The 22,261-nt window shown below is 28.6% G+C and overlaps 1 protein-coding gene across 1 annotated transcript in view; it reads left to right on the top strand.

Moving 5' to 3' along the window:
* LOC111624986 (multidrug resistance-associated protein 5-like) overlaps positions 1-22,040 on the top strand; it is a 46,649-nt gene extending 24,609 nt beyond the window's left edge. The window contains exons 6-12 of the mRNA XM_023367996.1: positions 893-978; positions 2,220-2,393; positions 5,515-5,662; positions 7,832-8,088; positions 15,523-15,771; positions 20,796-20,867; positions 21,888-22,040. Of these exons, the coding sequence (XP_023223764.1) occupies positions 893-978; positions 2,220-2,393; positions 5,515-5,662; positions 7,832-8,088; positions 15,523-15,771; positions 20,796-20,867; positions 21,888-22,040 (1,139 nt within the window). The remainder of the gene's footprint in view (positions 1-892; positions 979-2,219; positions 2,394-5,514; positions 5,663-7,831; positions 8,089-15,522; positions 15,772-20,795; positions 20,868-21,887) is intronic.
* The last annotated feature ends 221 nt before the right edge of the window (positions 22,041-22,261 follow it).

The following is a 22,261-nucleotide window of genomic DNA, read 5'->3' as shown; positions in this document are numbered from 1 at the left end:
TTTGAGTCCCGTTCCGGGCCGTTTTTTTCTCCCAGCGGTTCTAAATTATTTAAATTAATTAATTTATTTATAATTATTAATATTAATAAGAGATGGCGCCTAACGCTTACCTCTAGTGCCAAATTGATTACGTAATTTATTTAATAATTAGCATTAAACTAGCCCGATAGATTTTCGGCATTCTGTTGGTATGTAGCTATATTGTATATCGAGTTTGGAGATGTTTGTATCCCTCAGTATTTTTATCTTTTAATAACTCGTGAACTTGTAAACTGAACACTGCCATATTGAATACTACAAAACATCAAGAATGAAAGTTGCTATTGTGTTACAACCATAAATTAGTAGAATTCGTTAATTATGTAAGAAATTAAATTGGTTAAGTTTTTTTTTTTTTTTTTAAACCAGAATCTTAAAAATGGGGTATGCAGATTCCTTGAAGCTGCAGATTATTCAAATAAATATGGTATATTAAAAATTTTATTAATTTTAAATATTATTTATATATGCTGCATAATGAAATTAGATCATGCAATAGAAATTGTGAGAGATGTTTATAATCAAATAGTTTGCTAAATAATACAAATATTTAAAATTAAATAGAATTTTATACATTTTGCTAGATAAGGAATTTTCAAAAATATTTTTTAACGCAATTATTTTTAAGGCAAAGATTTTCAGTGAGATTATACTGAGATTATATAGATTGAAATGTAAATTTTATAACAAAATATGTAATTAGAACTCAGAATGTTTTGCTGTAAGTTTTATTTGATTGATTTTCTTGATTTAAACATATATGATTCATAAATATAATATATATATTGTATAGAGTGTAGTAATGTATATAGAGTAAAGAATTTCAAGTTCTTTATGTTTACATAAATTATAGGTACACGCTTACAAGGTGCTTTACAAATTCTTTTGTATAAAAAGTTACTTAGAATGCGTGTAGTTGGTGAAAAACAAGCTGGACAGGTAAAGTTTTTAGACCAATATATATTAACTAATCTGTTTATGTCCAAATTTTTGTTATCAGGTTATTTTTAAGCATTTATTGTATTTTTACTCCATAAATTAAATTCCATGAAGTTCATATTTAAATTAATTATCAGATAAAAATTTAATTTTTCAGATTTTTCTATGAAAATTCATTCCAAAACAAAAATTACAGATATATTGATTTTATAAATTCCTATTTCAGTTTTAATATAAAAATGATTAGTAAACAGCAGTTTAACATTCTATAGTGAATTAATTAATTTTCAAAAATTGCTAAAAGTCATTAAATTATAATTGTACTAATTAAATGATTTACGATTGTATTCATAACCAAGAATCAAGAGTTAACTAATTATTATTTACTTTACTTTTAGTATATGAATGCTTATTGATTGACTTTTAACTCTTGATTCTTGGTTGTGAAAAGACACAATTAGAATAATTATAATTTCATAAATTTTGGACATTTTTAGCAATGAAATTACCAACAAAAATAAACAATAACTCTTAAAATTTTAATGTAAATTTATTTATTGTCTTTAATATTTTATTTATTTATTAATAGATTTTATTTGTTATTTAATTTCTTTTATTAACCAAAAATACTACAGTAGAGCATCGATTATCCGACTCAATTGGGGACTGGGGTTGGTCGGATAATTGAAAAGTTGGATAACCGAAAAGTATGAAAAATCCATTATTAGTGTAGTATATTATTATATCCCATGTAATTAGTATATTAGTATATCGCTATTAATCTACTTTGCGTTGAATTTTCCTCCATGTTAAGCCTATCAAATTTTTTTAAAAAATAATAATCGTCTCTATTGTATCGTTAAAAATTAGAAAGTTAAGCCTCATTTAAATACTGGTTCCCTTTCATGGTCGATCCAGTGTTGCCAGCTAAAAAATGTAAAAATAATATTAAAGGAGCCAAGACATAGCCAAATATTGTAGCGCCACATCACTAGCGGACATTTGAATTTGCCGACTAGAACGCAGTCGGTTAACTGAGGTGACGGTTAATCGGGGGTCGGTTAATCGATGCTCTACTGTATTAATTTATTTTAAATCAAAATATTGAAAATAGAAAAAGTTTCAGTAAAAAAATTAAATGGATTCAACTAAATAAATAATCAGTAATAAAAGAAAAGTTGTTATAAGTATTTAATCATAATTCTGTTTTAATAGTAAAATATAATTAATATATTTTACAGATTGTAAATTTCTACACAAATGATATTGAAAGGTTGTTTGAATCTGTGGTTACAGGTGTTCTTGCACTTGCTACACCTATCATGTTTATTTTAACACTTACATATTCCTGTGTTCTGCTTGGTCCATGGCCCTTATTGGGACATTTAATAATTTTGTTATTCTATCCTCTTATGGTAAGTTTATTTTATTTATCTCTGATATTTCATATGATATATATGTGATATTTATATGTATAATTTTACTCAGTTCTATCTAGAGTTTTGTTTCCAAATATAATTTGTCTAAATGTAGTGTAATATATTTGTATGTTAGGTTCAGACAACTTACTGAATACAAAGACAAGATTTGTAGAACAGATTGAGTATTCCCAGTCTGATATTGTGAAATCTATAACTTAGCTTTCACAGAAGGTAGCCCTTTGGGATAGAACTATGATTTACTGTTTTTTTCTGTGAAAGATGATGCATTAATGCATATACAACTATGATGAACCATCATGATTTAATAAACCATCAAACATTGTCTGAGTGAGATCTCTGTGATTACTTGTTTTCTGTTGGGTTGTTTATATATCATTAAAAACGTTATAAAGATTTGATAGTAGTAATAATTTCAACTCTACCCTATGTATTCCAAAATCCAGAAAAATTTAAAAATATGAAACATTTCAATTTCAGGCATTGTAGATTAGGGATGCTTAACTTATAAATATATTTTTTTTTTTGTAGTGATGAGGTATATTTGATGTTTTGCTAAATCTAATCACAGCTGTAATATAGTTGTATAATACAGAAAGTTAAAAATTTTTTCTTACATGTATTACAAAAATTTCATTTTATTTGTATAAAATTTGTTTCAAAGTTTGGAGAAATACTGTTCAATCAGTATATACTGGGTTGAGCATCAATGTCAACATCTCCCACGCTCTGAAAGGTTTTGAATTGTTATCTGGAGACAAGGGAAGACCATTGGTATTCATTATTTTAAGTTGCTTCTTGTGTTTGTTCTATGAGATATTCGTTATCCAAACATATGTTTGTTGTCCAAACATAAAAATCTTTTGCGAAAGTATTTATTGTCTGATTTGTTTGTAGTTTGAAATGTTCATTAACCAATCACTTACTGTACTTAGAAAAGTTTGGTTGTCTTGTTACCAAGTGTAAGGACAAGGAAAAGTGTTGGTGAGGAGATCATTGTCTCCTTTTATATCACCTTGCATGCCCCCTGTAGACCACTGGTTGCATGTCATGAGGGTGTCACAGTGCTCCTCCCATGCCAACAGTGTAAAGCTCAATGGTATCTACGGTTGAATTGAATGCATCATCTGGATGGAGTTGTGGTGGTTGGTTATTAGGTTTGGAGAGTTGTTGATTGATATGCTTCTATTGTTTGCTGCAATGATAAATGCTGGCTTCAATCGGTTCACACTAATGACAAATCTCTACCTTTCATTAATAAAGTAAAGTGTTTACTTGAATGTGCCAGCACTTGGAATGAACTGTCATGTGGGGTTGTGGGGGTGTCCTACCAAATCATTCCTAATGATTATGTGTGAGCATTCCATCAGGGATGAATCTAGAAAGATGGTAGGTTTATTGTGTGCAGATCTTTGGACTAGGGAGAAACTGGACTTTACATTGCATTCTGAGTTGTTGGATAAAGATGGCTGGTTCAATGGCAGTATTGTTTGCAGCTGTGGGTTGTAGTAGAAAGTTGGCTGGTAAATGTAGTGTCATTCCATACACTAGTTTTGAGCAGGTACCTCCAATGTTGGGTTTAAACATGGAATGGAGGTCTAGGAGAATTGTAGGTAGGTTCTCTGTCCAGTGGTTGTGACCATGGAATCAGAAAGTTTGTTTGACTGTGCTATGGAATTGTTCCACTAACCCATTAGATGATGGATGATATGGAGTCGTGCAAATTCACTTGATTCCCAAGAGGGAAATGAGTGATGTAAAGAGTTGGGACTCAAACTGCTGATCTTGATTGGTTATTACGAAGGACGGGACTCCAAACTGGGCTATCCATGTTGCAACAAAAGCCCTTGCTACTGTTTCAGCTATTGTCTGAGATAAGTGTATCTTCAGGCCAATGGGTAAATCGATCAATGCACGTAAGTAGGTATGAGAATCCTTCAGCTGGGGGACATTGCCCCAAGATATCTATGTGTGCATAGTGGAATTGTTGTTTTGGTAGATCAAAGTGTCACGAAGGACGTCATGTATGATGGCTGACTTTATTTACGTTGGCAGGTGACAGAAGCTCGACACCACTGATTGATGTCCTTGTGCATTGATGGTCATATAAAACATTTTTGCATTAACTTGTGAGTTGCTCAAGTGCCTGGATGTGAGAGATTATGCACAACATAATCTCTCACATTCAGACACTTCAAGGTGAAAGCTGACTGGGATGTAAGGTCAGAATTTATTATTTGAAGTGTCACAGATGATCTGCAAATTAGAGCTGAGTGTAAGAGGTTGCAGTTGTAGAAAGGATTGCTAGTTGGATATTAGTTTTTGAAGCTTTTCATCCTTACTTTGCTCTTGGGCTATTGTGGTGAAGTCCAGAGAGGAGGGTAGGTGAATGTTGTTGATCTGAGTGAGTGTGTCAATTATTGTGTTCTCAGATCTGTGTACATGTCTGATATCTGTACTAAACTGAGCAATAAAGTTGAGTTGATGGAGTTGACAGGAGAACAGACTGTAAACATTTTGTTGAAAGCAAAAAACAGTGGTCTGTGAAGATGATGAAGAGTCTTCCTTCCAGTTGGTATAAAAATGTTTGATTGATGCATATATACTAAGAAGTTCTCTGTCATAGGTGCTATACTTTCATTTTGCATCTGTCAGTTTTTCTGGAGGAATAGAAGGTGCAGCAAATCTTTTTGATATGACTGACATGGATGCCTCTGTGTCATCTAGAAAGTGAAGTTTCAAAGAAGGGTTGTCCATGAAAATTCTATTGATCTGACATTTGCTCTCCACATTAATATTAATATACAGTATGCCATTAGTTGTCTGGGACATGTATTGTATCAGTACATAATGTTTACATGTACTTTGTGGATTACAAAAATTTAAGAATCATATGCTTAAAAAATGAATGTTATATAGCATTAAACTCTTTATAGTTTAAATGAAACTAATGATTTGATACATCATTATGTTGTGATTTATTTTTTGAGATGATGATAATTGATTAGTTTTTAGTAATGCTTTTTTTATCTACAGAAAATCTAATAGATTATTAAATGTTATTGTCATATAGTTTTATTTTTAAATAATTTTACAGGGTGGTATGGCTGCATTAATTACCATGTTGCGTCGAAAAGCAGTGAAATGTACAGATGAAAGAGTTCAACTAATGAATGAAATTATTACCAGTATTAAACTTATAAAAATGTATGCTTGGGAAATTCCTTTTGCAAAAAAAATTACTGGTATTATTTATTTATTTATTTTTAATTGTTAAATAAAATGTTGATTGTAACATTAAGTAATTTTAATGTACTATCTTTTATTTGTGAAATCTTAATTTAGTATTGTAAATATTTTCCTTCTGTTCAACTTTAAATGTTTTAATTTGTTGCCACCAGAATTCTTTTTATCTCTTGATTTCACACTTTCCTTTTTATCATTGAGTAGTATATTAAGTTTAGTAAATTTTGTTTTTTTTTTTTACTTCTCTTAATACTGTATGTTTAATACATTTTAACTAGCTGTATTATTATAAATTATTTCAGAAAATATTTCCATAAAATATGGATATAAATATAAACATTAGAATATAGCTAAGTATATAGTATTTTATATTTTTTATAATCGGTAATATATTTAATTACTCCATTCAATTGTTGGTACACATTAATATTTTTATGTTTAGTAATCTTTGTTATAAAGTAGCAATTCCTTTTTAATGCTAATAGTTAATAAAATTTTAAAACATTTTATGTACAGTATTTGTTTTATTGTGAAGATGGCATAAAATGTAAGAATGAACATGAAAAATTGAGGCAGTAATAATGCATATAAATGTATTCACTTTAGGATTTCTCAAACACAATTTCTGTAGATATATATGGAGCCTATTCACTTGTTGTTTTACGTTCTCACTTGATTTGTTTTAAATCTACATCATTTATCCAGAAGTCACAAGTAAATATTGTTTCAGGTAACCTTAATTTTTTTCTGGGTTTTGAACATGGTAATATAAATAAACATGACAGATAGATGTGGAGGCTGGTTAGCTCAGGGATGCCTCTTTGGAGAGACAGAAGGATTCATGATTGCCATACAGGATCAGGTCATAAATCTACAGAAAATCTACAGAAAATACATACTCAAAGGTACAACACTCACAAATGACACATGAGAAAATATCACATCATGCCAAAAGCTATACAACACATCATTTCCAGTTGCAAACTTTTGGCACAGACAGATTATTTACATAGACATAATCAAGTAGCAAATATAATACACCAAGAGCTTGCAAAGAAACACAAATTATTAGACATCCATGAACCATACTATAAATACATCTCACAGACAGTATTGGAAAACAACACACACAAAATGTATTACGACAGAGCCATAATCACAGATAAAACAATTTACCACAACAGACCAGACATCACACTCATTGACAAACACAATAAAATCACATACATTAAAGACATATCCATTCCAAACACTTACAATATACAAAACACATGCACTGAAAAAATCAGCAAGTACACAGAACTCGCCAGGAAATAAGGCACCCGTGTAGCATGGATAGGGTGGTTATTGTACTCTATCTGTTGTTCTCTCCTCTACACGTGTCATATAACACACACTACACAAAAGCCTGGGAATATTACAATTGAATAGAAACACATACATCACATACGGAAGGCCATACTATTGAATACATGTCATATTGTTAGGAAATTCCTGAATATAGACACACACACACTGACACACTTTTAATTTTTTTGTTTTGTTTTGGTTACTATGCCTTGACTCTTGTCCGGCATAGTACACAGCCACCAGTGTCAACCGAGTATAACTCACAAAACCCATAATAATAATAGGTTTGCCAACAATCTAAGTTTTATTGATAATTTAATTGTTTCATACATTCGAAAGTACAAGAAATCATGTTTACATTTTTGTGTTATTTCTAAAGATAAATGTTTACAATTTTTATTAGCATTAAGAAAGTGTTAAACTATTTTGTCTTTTTTAAACAAATCACTTATTTAATTTAAAAGATATTTTTGATTTCAAAAAATCCATAAGTCAAATATGTAACTAAATTTATATTTATCTATTATTTGTTTCTCATTTTGTATTTAGTAATAAATGAAAATATATTAATTTTTATTCTTCTATAAATTATTTTATATAGTTATATAGTGTTGTTATATTTCATTTATTTTTTCACATTACATTTTGTTGAAATAAATGTTAGTTTGCTTATTTATAAATGGTTAGAGATCAATATTTATAAATGAGTTTGAAAATTATTTTAAGAATATAATTAAATAATTTAAGATTTTGATTATGCGTTATTTCAGTCATAAAAAAAATAAATTAACTTTATGTAAATTATATTTTATTTTTAGATGTGCGTGAGAAAGAAAAGAAAATTCTTCAAAAATCAGCATTTTTACAAAGCCTTTCCACCAGTATTTCTCCATCCATTGTTATAATAGCAACAGTAGCTACATTTTTAGGTCATACATTAAGTGGTAATCCATTAAATGCTCCTCTTGCCTTTACAGTATTATCTGTATTTTTAGCTTTGCAGTTTTCTATTGGAACTTTACCTTATGCTGTCAAAGGAATTTCTGAAGGAAGAGTTGGGTTACAAAGAATACAAGTAAATATATTACATATCAATATTTAAATAATTTATTCTATTATATCAGATGGCATATGATTAAACTTCATTTTATACAGGTATCTCTCATATAACACAGTAGTTACATTCCAAAAAAGTGTTGTATTATGTGAATCCATGCTATATAAAAAGGACATGCAAAACATGAGGTTATGTTCCAGAAGTTAGCAAAAGTATACTATTCTTTTTTTGTTACTGAGAAATATGTTTATTAAAGCAATCAATAATTAATTAACAATCACAATTTAAAATACTGTATTATGCATTAATATTAATTTTAGTTAAATGAGGGCATTTTCTTTTTACAAAGTATCATCATCTTCTGAACTTTTTTGTTGATCTTGATCAGAAGTATCAGCAATATTTTTTATTTTTATCATAAAAAATGTTTATGGATGATGAAATAAAAATAAAAATATGTTACTAATTGAAAATTTGTTTCGTCAAATACTGAGTGGCTTTTTTCCAGAATTTGTGTTTGAATACTGAATTATTTGAGTACTGAGATAGCATTGTATTTTTTTTATTTTACAAATGATTGCTTATCTACATTTTTAAAAAGTTTAATAACACTTACCTAAAATTGTTTAAATAAATTTTACTAAATACAAAGATTAATATATTAAAAAAACCACAGTGACAATCTTAAGGGCTAAAGTCTGAAAGCAATGACAACAACACCTGGTTGATAGGAAAGTTAGTGCAATTTTTTTCCTTGTTCTATCAGTTTTCATTGAAGTAAACCTGACAAAAATCACAAAATAATTTTAAAATTTCAATATTTTCAAATTCATGGCCAAATTTGAGACAACATGCATGCTACTTGAATAAAAAAAATATTGAGTAATAAAGTTTACATTTACAAATTGTGACATTTTGCACGGAGGATTTCCTGAATCGTGTTAAAGTGAAACTGTGTTGTAGTACAAGGGGATACCTGTATATACAAAATCAAATGTAATTTATATAAGAAAAAGAAATATATATANATTAGTATAATGTTTGAACTCTGAATTACAGGTTTAAAAAATCCAGTTCCACTTCTGGGACTGGAATTGTTGGAACTGATCCATGTGCAAAACTCTTCCAATGGAATGGTTTCTTGGATATGCTTAGTCTGTTGGACTAGACAGTTCCACAGAATCATTATATTCTGTCGGAACTGCTGTTGGACTTGGTTTTTCATTGGTTATATATATATATATATATAATAGAATATCTATAAAATCACCTTATTCAATATTCAGTAGATCCATAGTTTTATGGTTAGCAGCTTGCCATTCTTTAACAATAAGCTTTAATAGTCTATTCAAATTAGAAGAAATTGTAAAGAGAACTAAAGAAGATAGAGAAAAAATAGCAAGAGTATTTATAATAGAATAAAATAAAAGAATTTTTATGAACTTGAAACTGAAATAGTTGAAATAAAAGTTTTTCTTTTGTAATATTCTCTTCTCCTTGTGGCCATTAAAATGGTGTTTTAGCAAGTCCATTACAGTTTGACCAGGTCCACAGTGGGATGATCATGTGGAGAGGGTTGGAGCCTAACATATTTGGACAAAACATCCCCTAAAAGTTACTGGAATTTTTAAACCCATCTAGATTCAGTCCCAGTTTCCCAGAATGGTAGTCTATCACCTTAACCCAATGTTTCCCAAACTTTTTGGATTAATGACACACTGAATTTAATAAGATTCCTGTCACATAATTTTATGGTCAATTTAAAAAAAATGTTTAAAATTTAAAATAAATTATGGTTGATTTTTTAAAAAATATTTTATATTACAGAAGTTAAATTTACCAAGAGAAAAACTCACAATTTTATAAATGTACTATAAAAATAAAAAGACTATTTGAACGAATGTGTAATGAGATAGTATCTGTTTTTAAGCTTGTAAACCACAATGTTTATAGAAGCTCCAAAGAATTCATAGAGGCATGCAACTTTTGTGAGGGTATAGGCTGATGTTGCAAATTTTGAAACAATTGACATTTTAGTGAATGTCTCCTTTTCTCTTTGACTGGCCATTGGTAAAAAGATGAAAGCTAAATGAAATTTTAAAAAAGAGCATATTCCAAATTCTAAAAAAATATTTAATATTTCTGTGACACACCTGAGGCACTCTCATGGCACACAGGTTGGGAAACACTGCCTTAACCACTTGGTTATCCAGCCATGTAATGAATAATAATAGAATGAGTAGTTCAGATTGAAATAAAACGCATTTTGTTGGTTACATTAAAAATTTGAATTCTAACTTCTGCAAAAGATGCACAGAACAATAAGTAAGTCTGTGATAGCTTTAAAAGAAATTTTTTTATTATTTAATGTTTCAAACTTTTAAATTGAAAAGAGCCACTACAGAGAGAAATATTGAAAAAATATATTTGATCTTTACTTTGTAGTCAGTTTCTATGTTAGTATAGTAAGCTACTTGTAAGAACTTACACATTATCTGTCAGCAAAAATATTTTTATTGATATACATTGGTACCTCAGGATATGAACGCCCCAGCATACGAAATTTTCAGGATATGACATGAAATTCGAATATATTTTTGCTCAAAAACTCACCATACGACGTTACATTAATTTGCAGCCCCATTTTTTATTCACTTCTGTTCATTGGTCTCAGTCTATGTGTTTGCTTCATCGTAGAAGGATCTTGCTTGATAAAGGAAATCTTGAGGTATTATCAGAAAGTGACTGATTTTATTGAAAAGAAACATCCTGAAAAGGTTCACACTGGCCGTATTGCTGCTTGGAGTAATAACATTTGCCTAAGTCATTTTAGAAACATTTTAAAAAGTAGGCAAAGCCAAACCTCTTTTGGATAGATATTTTACCAAGCGACCTCTATCCAGTGCTGGTGGGAGTGAAGGAAAGAAAGCAAAAAGCAGTGATTAAAAATAAAAAAACAAATATATAAAACAGCACTAATTTTTTAAAAATCTTTTCTAAGTTATTTTTAAGTTATTGTTACATTACGTTATGTAAGTTAAGTTTTAGTATCATTTCCCTTCTCCCTTTCTTCCACCACCAATTTACACCTCCACCGTCGTCTATCCTCAAAGGTAAAGTGCAAATAAAACTACATTTTTTTTAATCATTTATTATTCTATTATGGTTATTTATACATTTACAACTACAAAATGCATTTTTCAGTGTTTTCCTTACTATAGTTGTTATTATTATTTTTTATATATTACTTAGCTTTAATTTGAGTGTGTTTTTGTGTTGGAACGAATTATTTGGTTTTACATGTAATTATATGGGGAAAAATGATTCACCTTACAACATTTTCATGATACGATCTCAGTGTCGGAACAGATTAATTTCGTATCCTGAGGTACCACTGTATTAATTAATTAAATGGGAAAAAATGTTTTATTTAAAAATTACTAAAATAATGTGTATGCATCTTAGAAACTTTTCCTTTATTAGAATTTTAAGTATTTATTTTTTAAGATACATTTCTTTTTAAGATAAATTAATGTGATTAAAATTATTATTAAAGAATTTAAAGTTTTGTTAAAAATTTTGATGAAAACTAGAAGTTTGATAATCTGAAACTGTGTTGTTATTCTTATTTGTTGCTTAAACACTATGTAGTGTGATTAATCGATCACATGGCATTTCTTCATCTTTTATTTCAGTTGATATGTGTTTAGGTTACATGTTTCGGGCATAACATGCCCCTCTTCAGTCAACAAAAAATTTATTAAAACACACACAGTACATAAAAAGATAATAATTACATATAAATGATTTAGATGCTTTACAAGACATACCTCAGGATCATAATTTTTTCAAACCGGGCTCTATTGGATGAGTACATGATATGTATATGACTTGCACATATCATGTACTCATCCAATAGAGCCCAGTTTGAAAAAATTATGATCCTGAGGTATGTCTTGTAAAACATCTAAATCATTTATATGTAATTATTAATGTATTTAATTATTTAATGCATATCAAGTGAAATAAAAGATGAAGAAATGCCATGTGATCAATTAATCACACTACATAGTGTTTAAGCAACAAAAAATAGAGGATTTTTTGCATTTTATTGAAGTCTGTATTGAATTTTGGAATTGTCATTCTCAATGTCTCTTAGCTGTTTAAGCATGTTTTTTTCACTTAATAACTTATACTGTTTTATATAATATTGATCGAAAACAAAATTTAACAATTTTAAAATGTAATATGTTAATAATTAATTATATAATAATAGTACTGATAATAATAATAAGATATGCATCTTTACAAGTGTAAAGAATGCAAGTCAAACAAACTTAAAAACAAAACAGAAATAAAAATGAATAAAATTCAAAGCAATATCTTCTTTAGTGGACTCAAAAGGTAAGGTTAATGTAACAATAGTAATAATTCATATAAAATACTATTGTTTATGATAGAACATGCTTTTCTATAGTTGCAATAAAATAGATAAAATAAAAAACTTTATGAAATACTTTTAAAATTAATTTGAGTCACAAATACTTATAAAGTATGTAATCACAGATTCATATAATTTTTCTGATAGTTTTAATGAAGATAATACTATTTTCCATTTAAATTGGCCTTTGGACTTTTTCTTTTCTGATATAATCAGTTAAGTAATTATAATAATAAATATTTCAAAGTTCATAATTTTTAAATATTCATTATTATAATTAATTCATAATTATCAAGATAAATAAATTTTAGTTATAAATATTGTGCATTTGCAAAGGTAATGTTTATTGATTTATTTATATAAAGATGAATAGGAAAATTTTCTTTTATGCATTTTCTTTATGTTTAAAACTAAATGAATTTTTTATCGTAGATTTGTCAATATAATTTACTTTTATGACAGTAATAAAAAATATATTATTAATAAAAAAATAATTATGAATACTTAAATAAATAAATGCTGTAGTAACTAGTGACTATAGTGATGCAACACAATTACTGTATGTGAATATTGTAGCTTGCAAAGAAAAAATTTAAAATTATCATCATAACAGCTGGTCTTAACAGACAGTTTGCTTTTTGGAATAAAATTAACATAATTAATTCAGCCAAATTAGCTGAGAGAAGTGAGCCCTTAGGCACTCCTTGCTTTTGTAAATAAATGTTACCATTGAAACAAAAATAATTTTTTTTGTAATTAAAAAACTAACATACAAGACTCTCATTGATAAGTTTATAATGTAAGTTTTTATTTTTTCAACACGAAGTTGAGTTAACATCAAATTTGATATACATGATATTAGAGGATTATCAAATGTTATAACACTTTAGGTTCTCGTTACACTCAGACATTTTGTCTTTTTGCTACAATTACATATTAGTCTAATCCACAGATTTTCTTACATGACAATCCTACTGTCAGTAGACAATTGAAAATACAGGCGAGAGGAGACGCTAGTATGTGAGAAGTTCCTCAAATTTTTATGTCAAATAATCGCTATCTTCTTCTGGTTGTTTTGTTGATTAGGGCAGAGTCTGTTGACTTTTGTAACTCTTCCTTTTGCACAGTCCCATCATCACTGGTCTCCTTCATGTTCTCATAATGGCACAGAAAATAAGAGAGAGTCGCTCTCTCAACCACAAGTCAGTATGTGCCCTCTCCTGCTTCCCCACTAGGTTTATTGCCCCCTCCAGGCAATAACAGGCAATGGAATATTCTAGAAGCTTATAAACAAAGACTTTGTGATTGATAATTTAATTTTATATACAGAAATGACAAGTGATTGTCACAATAATACTAGTTAGATAAACCATTATTAATTAAAGATATATATATACAAGGTCTGTTCAAAAAGTATCGGACCTTTTTTTCTTCCGCGTAAACCAATGATGCGAGAAAGGCCTCCTTCGGTGGAGTTGTGGAGGGGACAGCCATGCACAGCCCTGGATTTTTTCCCGCCTGCAGGAAGCGTCAGTCGTTGGCAATTGGCCTATGAGTGAGGTCATGTAGTGCGCTCTCGTCGGATTCCACTAAGCTGGAAAATGACTGAACAACGTGAGCAGCGATATTACATCAAATTTTGCCAAAAACCTTGGCGATACCCGAGTGTAAACCATTCGCAAGATTCAGCAGGCTTTCGGGGACGATCCTCGAGGCCAAAAAAAGCGCGGCAGGTCCGCAGCAATATCAAAGGTCATGTTGACAGTTTTTTCGACTCTCGTGGGGTGGTGTGTCGTGAGTACGCACCACAAGGCCAAACCATCCCAAAGGAGTACTACCAGGAGGTCCTTCGTCGTCTTTCCGATACAGTGCGATGCAAACGATGGGATCTGTGGTCGATCAAAACTTGGCAGCTCCATCGTGATAACGCATCCGCCCATTCTGCGCATCTGATTCGGGCTTTCGTCGCCAAACACAATACTCCTGTGGTTCGTCACGCTCCGTACTCTCTCCACATGGCTCCGTGTGACCTTTGGCTATTTCTCAAGCTGAAAATGCCGCTAAAAGGAACCCAAATTTAGTCGAGAGAAGACATCATGCGAAATGCGACGGACCGGCTGATAACCATTCCAAAAGATGCGTTCCAGCAGTGTTTCCAGCAATGGCAGGAACGCTGGGAGAAGTGTATACATTACCAAGGAGACTACTTTGAAGGGGATTAGGGTTTTGTACCTCAAAGTCAATAAATTTATTTTTGCCGACTAAAGGTCCGATACTTTTTGAACAGACCTTGTATGTATATATATCTTTAAATAAATAATTATTAGTTAGAGATTATATATATATATCTAATTAATATAATATATTATATATTATTAAACAAATATCATTGCCAGTAACAAAAACTTATCTAAATGGCTAATTGAAAAAAAGAAAAAAACAGAACAGAAGATAAAACACTAAATGTATATTAATACAAAAATTTTTAATGATGTAAGAAGTAAGATTGTAAAAAGTATAAATAAGTTTTAGTATATTCATATATATCATTGTGCTTTTTATAGTGAAAATTCTAATTTCATAATTTATAAATACGGTAATTACTAGTAACCTGTCTTTTGTTGTTGTTACTGTAAACAAAATTTATCTGAATGAATTGAAATTATTAGACATTTTCTGTAGTGATAGTCAATAAATTTTTATTATAAGTTTTTTGTATTAATGTAACATAAAAAATTTTTTTAAATTAAATGTTTTGTGTATTTATCTTTTATTAAATCAATTATTACTGGATTTTTTGTACTACAAACTTGCTTTATTTTAAATTAATTATTAAGACAGTTTGGCCTAACAATATACAAACGTAATAATAAACTCATCTGTTTCATAGGCTTTAATAATAAATTTAAAATATAGAAGATTTATATTCCAAAACATTCAATGATATTTGTTTATATTTAATGTTTTCAGGATTAGTGAATTCTTAATATGTTTATCTTTTATTTATTTAGAAATTTTTACAAATACCAGAAGTAAACAAATGGACCACTCAATTTCAAGATGATACTAACACTGTTATTAAATTTAAAGATGTTTCATGTACTTGGGATATTCCTGGAATGGAAAATGAAACAGAAACTAACAATAAAATTGTTAAAATTAAATTAGAAACAAAAAATGAAGAGTGCAATCCTTTAACAAAAGATTTAGATTCAATTGGAGAAGCTGTTCTGAAAGGAGTAGAATTAATTGTGAAAAAGGTAATTGATATTCTTTTTGTTTCATACAAAATTAGAGTAGTTTTTCATTTTATACATTTATGCAGTTTTCAATTTCAATAGAAAAGTTGAATGTCTGAAAGTTGAACAATGAAGTTGTATGCAAAAAAGAAACAGTTAACAGAGTTTTGCAACAATACAGCACAGTAATAACTTTGCAATTATTAATGCTGCTTCGTTACTTTAATGTAATTTGAGCAAATAATGAAAATGATGACTTAGATTGAAAAAACAGAATAAAAATAAATATATTGTGATTGTTTAGAAAGTTCCATTCTCAAAGAGCTAAAAAAGAAAATTAGAAAATCTCTGATTAAAAAGAGAAAAGTTTAGAATATACAGAGAATATTCTACAAAGCCTAAAACATTATTTAAAACATTAAACCCATGGATTAAGTAGAAGACAGAGAATAAAAATTAATTTTCATAAATATTTTTGATTCTCAAGGTTGATAAACTGCCTTATTAGAGCATATTTTTGGCAGCATGTTGTGCAAATTGTTTTTCTTAGACACAGAACAAGTAATTTCAAGAGCAGCGAATTGCATCCACATGGAATGTGAATCTTCCATATCTGCATGGGAAAAATACCTTTGTTCTGACACTTGATCAGGAAATTAAGTTTAGCTTCATTCTTACCAATTTTAAGCGCTAATTTACAATATGTTTTTAAAAATTACATAGGCTGTTTTTTTTTTCAACCTCTGATGGTCCATAAAACAAAGAAAAGTGTAAATAACAAAATGAATTTATTACCAAAAATTAGGTACAAACATGATTACTTTTTGACATAATCACTGTGAAGATTGAGGCATTTTACATATCTGTGGACGAGCTTTGCAATCCCCTCTTCATAGAACTGCCAGTGACTTGAGATGGGCCTTAACTTGATGGGCTTGAGTTGTTTTGAAGATTGTCATTAGTCTCGAATCTCTGCCCTCCTAGCCACATTTTCAGTTCAGGAAAGAGGAGGATGTTCATCTCATCTAGTTTGTTATTGTGTTCGTTTGCTTTTCACACTGTCTGTCTAGCTGTTAAGTAAGTATTAAGATTCATGATTGCATTCAGTTTTATTAGTGTTAAGTAGATATAAGTCTTTCTACTAATAGCCACTTGGCACTAACTTCTACACTTAGCTATTTGTGTCGGCACTCAATTATTGGTGTTCGCTACACTCAGGTTTTCTTTTAGATCCTTCAGGGGACTACGGCCTTGCAGCCTAAAAGTTGCATGCCAACATCAAATATAGAGGGTACTGTAGCCTTATGTACACCGTTCAGAGGAATCCTACCTTTCTCTACTGTCTATCTCCTCTCCCTCCTTCTTCCCTTACCTTCTTTTCTGCTGGCTAAACACTTCGTGTACGGCCGATGTCTTTCTTGTATGTATGTATGTCCTTGAGTGGTATTTCATGCCATTCAAGGACAGTAGGATTAAATGATACCTGTACTACATAGGCACTACTAGTCAGTCATTAACATCAAGGATCAAAGAACACAAGGACAGCATCCAGAAGGCTACCCCTTCCACTACATTAGCAGCTTACTTGATGTCGGAGTCCATTTTAGTAGACTGAGATCAGACTAAAATAATCCAAAAAGTGCAAAATAAAAACATAATAAAAGCAAGGCAAATATATAAAACATCTTTGAGAGGGCAAGCAATCAATTACAAAGATAGCAATGCAATATCCAGTGCATGAAAGGCACTAGTGATGTAAATTAATAATAATTATGTATTTCTAATTCCAATTCAAAATTTATCAAAAAATAAATAAATAAATAAAACAAGACAAGCAAATATCATATTTAAAATATGCAGAATACAAATTATATTTAGCTGAAAATAAAAAACAAATTTGAATTTGGCGTATGAAAACTAATCTAGAAATTGTAGAATATTGCCAGATTGCATTCAAACTCAAGTGGAAACTGGCATTTGAACTAGTGGAAAGCTTAAATATGACTTGGCAATAGTGCTGGCAATACTTGGCAAAGTCAACTAATGTCAAATTAATGGATGTTTCAAATTAGGAAATGGCTGGATTATTGAGACTGTATTGTAATTGATAATGATAAAAATTTATTTTTTAGACGTTTTTATTTTACAAATAAATGAAATTCTTGGAAAATTACTGTTTTATTATAATTAATGATAATATAGAAAATTCTAAAGATACTACAGATTAATAAAATTTCCTAAACAAAAATTGCAAATTTTAAAACGTACATGAACATTTAAGTAACTTTTATATTGAATCTGAGTAAAAGTTTAAAAAAATCTAAACTTTTTAATGATATATTTTTAACCATTTAATGAAAGCTAAGGAAAAGAATTTGCCATATCTTTTCTAATTAATTTACAGATTAAAGAAAACAATAAAATGACGCATAATTAACTTATTTTTGTATTAATTTATTAAACTAAAATATATTTTAAAAAACTGTAATGTTAATTTTAAAAAAAATGTAACAATTTTAATTTTTAATCAAAATTTTAAAATTTTGTTTTTAATTGGATATTTTTTCATTACTTTTAAAGGAATTTTTTAAATTTTGATGCCGTGTAGCCTACAAAGAAAGGTCAGTCTTCACAAATTGTATTCAGAAACAATTAAAATGAATAAATGGTAACACCTCTTTCACAGACTGTGAAGTGATATCAAGTCAAACATGAAAGGAACATGATATTAAAGATTGTTAAACATGGCATCTTAGGCTTTCCATAAAAACAGTACAGTATGTTTTAACACAAAATTGTATAAATATAAAAATCAGTCTCTCAAAATTTTTCACTAAATTACCGGGAATCCACCAAATTGGCAGCATGATTACTGATGACAGCAATGTACTTGATGACAAAAAAGCAAAAGATAATTGAAAAATATTTTAAAAGGATTGAGAATTAATTTGAGGACTCTAAAATACTGACAAATGATAACTCTTTTCATATTTTCTTGCTATTCTATTGATATACAATGAGTGATTGGTTAACAAACATAATCCCTATCCGAATTGTTCATTAACCGATTATCAATTTACCACAGATTTTTATGGGAATTTGATTAATCCATTCTGGAGATCCCCAAAAATAAAAAATTATATACTTTCTTACTATGTTTATTTGTATGTAATAATAAAAATACATATATACGCAGTCTTGCATTTTTATCAGTCATGTTTTTTCTGTTTGTGGGCATTAAAGAATCTGTCCAATGTTGATTGCTTTTCTCTTTTCTTCAGGATTTTTCAGAAGTAATTAATAGCATTGCAATTGTAGAAATCCCCAAGCCTCAACCTGGTTTGGATGCCATTCTAAGACTGTTGTTCTGACATTCTCCCACTTCTTCAAAAGATCTTTAATAGCAGATGTCTGCATTAATCCTCTTTTTCAGAAGAAAACATATCTCGCTGAGTTTCTTGGCATTCTTCTGTCATCGGATCAGTTTCAAGTTCTATTATAAGCTCTTCAATGTTCTTTATTTCTCAGATGTGATTTTTGTTACTTCTTTAGCTGCTTGAGTCTTCTTGATTATACTGTATCTTTCTTAGATAAGATTGAACTGTGGGCTACTGTAGACCTGTTCAAGCCATACTGCCCAGCAACATTAGGCATCTTCTGCCTACTTTCTACCTTTGCTATTATACTCTCACCTTTCGAAAAGAAAAATAGACGCAAAACTTAATGAGTGCCTACCCGACAGTCTCACGAATACATAAAATAATTGTTTTGTCAGAAAAATAAAAGGCTGAAATTACAAGGAGGAGTTTCAATGTTTGGAGGAATACTGTCTGATCAGTATATACCGGGTTGAGTGTCAATATCAATGTCTTCCTGCGCTCTGAAAAGTTTCAAATTGTTGCCTGAAGACAAGGGAAGACCAATCAGTATTCATTATTTTATGTTGCTTCTTCTTGTGTTTGTTCTATGAGGTGTTCATTATCCGAACATGTGTTTGTTGTCCAAACACAAAAATCTTTTGCGAAAGTGTTTGTTATCTGATTTGTTCATAGTCTGAACTGTTTGTTAACTTATTAACCACAGTATGCGTTTTTAATTAATACATTGTATGATATTTGTATTAACTTCTGTGGAAATCTAACAATGTAACTTGCTATTAAAATTTTATTATATTTTTCAATTTAGTAAAATGTTCTGAATTTTCAAAAGTTCTCAGTATCATAAATTGAGACGATATTCATGGAAATTGACTTTTAATTATATGGTATACACTGAGATAGCCAACAGTATTTTATTTAGTCATAACAAGAAATTTATCTGTTTTTAAAAATTCTGTATTACTGTAAATAATCTTGAGGGAAAGAGGAGAGTTGATGTTTTGTAAAAGAAATTTTGAGTTTTATTCAAAGTAGTGATGATATATTCTGTAAAAAGTTTTTTGTCTTTTTAGATAAGATGTTTTAGATTTATCAGACAAAAAAACTAACACAAGTAAACTGGAACTATATAATACTACACACAACAATTAACATCTCAATACTAATTCCAGCACTCAAAAAATTTTAATGATCTAACATTTTGTTGTGTTTCATCCTGAGGAGGGCCTCTGACGTAACGGTTGAAAACGTTAGATCATTAAAATTTTTTGAGTGCTGGAATTAGTATTGAGGTGTTAATTGTTGTGTGTAGTTTTAGATTTATTATATTAGAAAAATTATATATCTAAATGAAAAGAAAGAAAAGAAATTTTAGAATTATTTATAAATGGTATTAATCATTAAATATTAAATAAAAAATAAGTAATTGAAACTAGAAAAACTGAAGTAATTTGTCATTAGCATATTAGATATTCATATGATTATTGATCTGAAGAAATTAGACAATTATTTCCATTATAACATTGTAGATTTTTTATTTATACATATCTCAGAAATGAATGAATTGTATAGATATTTTTATAGTATTTATTGAGTTAACAAAAATGAGAATGGAATCAAAAATATATTATAAATTTTCTATATTAATAGTTTTTTGTATTTGACAAGGGTGCACTCATTGGAATATGTGGTAGTGTTGGAAGTGGAAAATCATCATTGCTTTCAGCTATATGTGGAGATGTAAGTACTGTTAAAAACTATTCTCCATTTTGCATTTCAGATATTAACAAATTGTTAATCAAAAGTTCATAAGGTCAGTCAAAATGGCTTACCATTGTAATGTGAATATTGTTTATATTATTTAGAAGTTGCATTCTGTGTAGATAAATGATTTTTATAAGTTTTACACATTTATCTATTGAACTAGATATAGTAATAGAAATACTTCTTATTACTAATAACAATTTCATAATTATTTTTAGATATATCATTATTCTTTGTAGCTTTTATATGAGCAATAATTATCAAATTTAATTTATAATATTTCCATTTAAAATATAACTTTTTCAGATTATAATTTTATAATTAACTTTAAATTATGTCATCATATTTTACTAGTGTATGAATTTTTTAATATTAGATTGTATTCATGACTATCAGAATTTATCATGTAATATGTATATAAGCTCGTTTATTCTATCTTTAAATAGCAATTTTATCATATAATTAAAAAAATATCATAGGAACATGCAATTCCTTTTTTTCTTCAGAGAAAACATTTGAAATAATTTTATAATATTAGCTGAAATAATGGGTAAATTTATATTGTAAATGACAATTGATCTAGATTTTGGAGGCAGAATAATTTTTTAATGCTTGAATTTGCTATAAGAAAAATCAGCTTTAAAAATCTAAAATTGAAATATGTTCATACAATTATTAAAGCTTAATTCAAAAACTAGTGAAACATGGTTGCTAATAAATTTTTAAAATTATTTTTAAGAAATATATAATGAATGCTAAAATTATGTACTTTATTTTCATGTTTTGAAATTGCAAAGATACAAAATATATAGTTTAAATTATTTATTGTTTCATTTTAATTATTTATCTAGTTTTTGCATGAATGATCAAATTCTCCACAATGAGAATTAACAGAGAACATGTTATAAATGTTAATGTAATAACATAATTATCAATTTAATATTATTTTTATATTATTGTATTTATTTTATATATATATACTTTTTTTTTTCTTAGTTGACTCTTTTGGAAGGAAATATTGCAGTTAAAGGAAATATTGCTTTTGTTACACAGCAAGCATGGATTCTAAATAGCACTTTACGAGAAAATATCCTCTTTAGTTTACCCTTTATTAAGGAAAAGTATGTACTCATATTATTTTTATCATAATTGAGTTAAAATACTGTTAATTTAAAATTTTAATATAATTTTAATAATACAATAAATAGTTCATTTAAAATAGGAAGTATTGATAGAAAAATATGAATTTAACATTTCGTATGATAACATTTCTAATACTGTATATACCACAATTCTTTGAATTTTTAACTTTTTAAGTCAGTTTTTAATAAATTATACATAAGTATAAATGCTGTCTTTTTTTATTTTAT

The sequence above is a fragment of the Centruroides sculpturatus genome, unplaced genomic scaffold (genome assembly GCF_000671375.1).
Source record: "Centruroides sculpturatus isolate CEXI.00-Female unplaced genomic scaffold, Cexi_2.0 scaffold269, whole genome shotgun sequence".
NCBI classification, from domain to species: domain Eukaryota; kingdom Metazoa; phylum Arthropoda; class Arachnida; order Scorpiones; family Buthidae; genus Centruroides; species Centruroides sculpturatus.
Note: the sequence above shows the minus strand (reverse complement) of the source record. Positions and strands in the feature narration are given on the sequence as shown.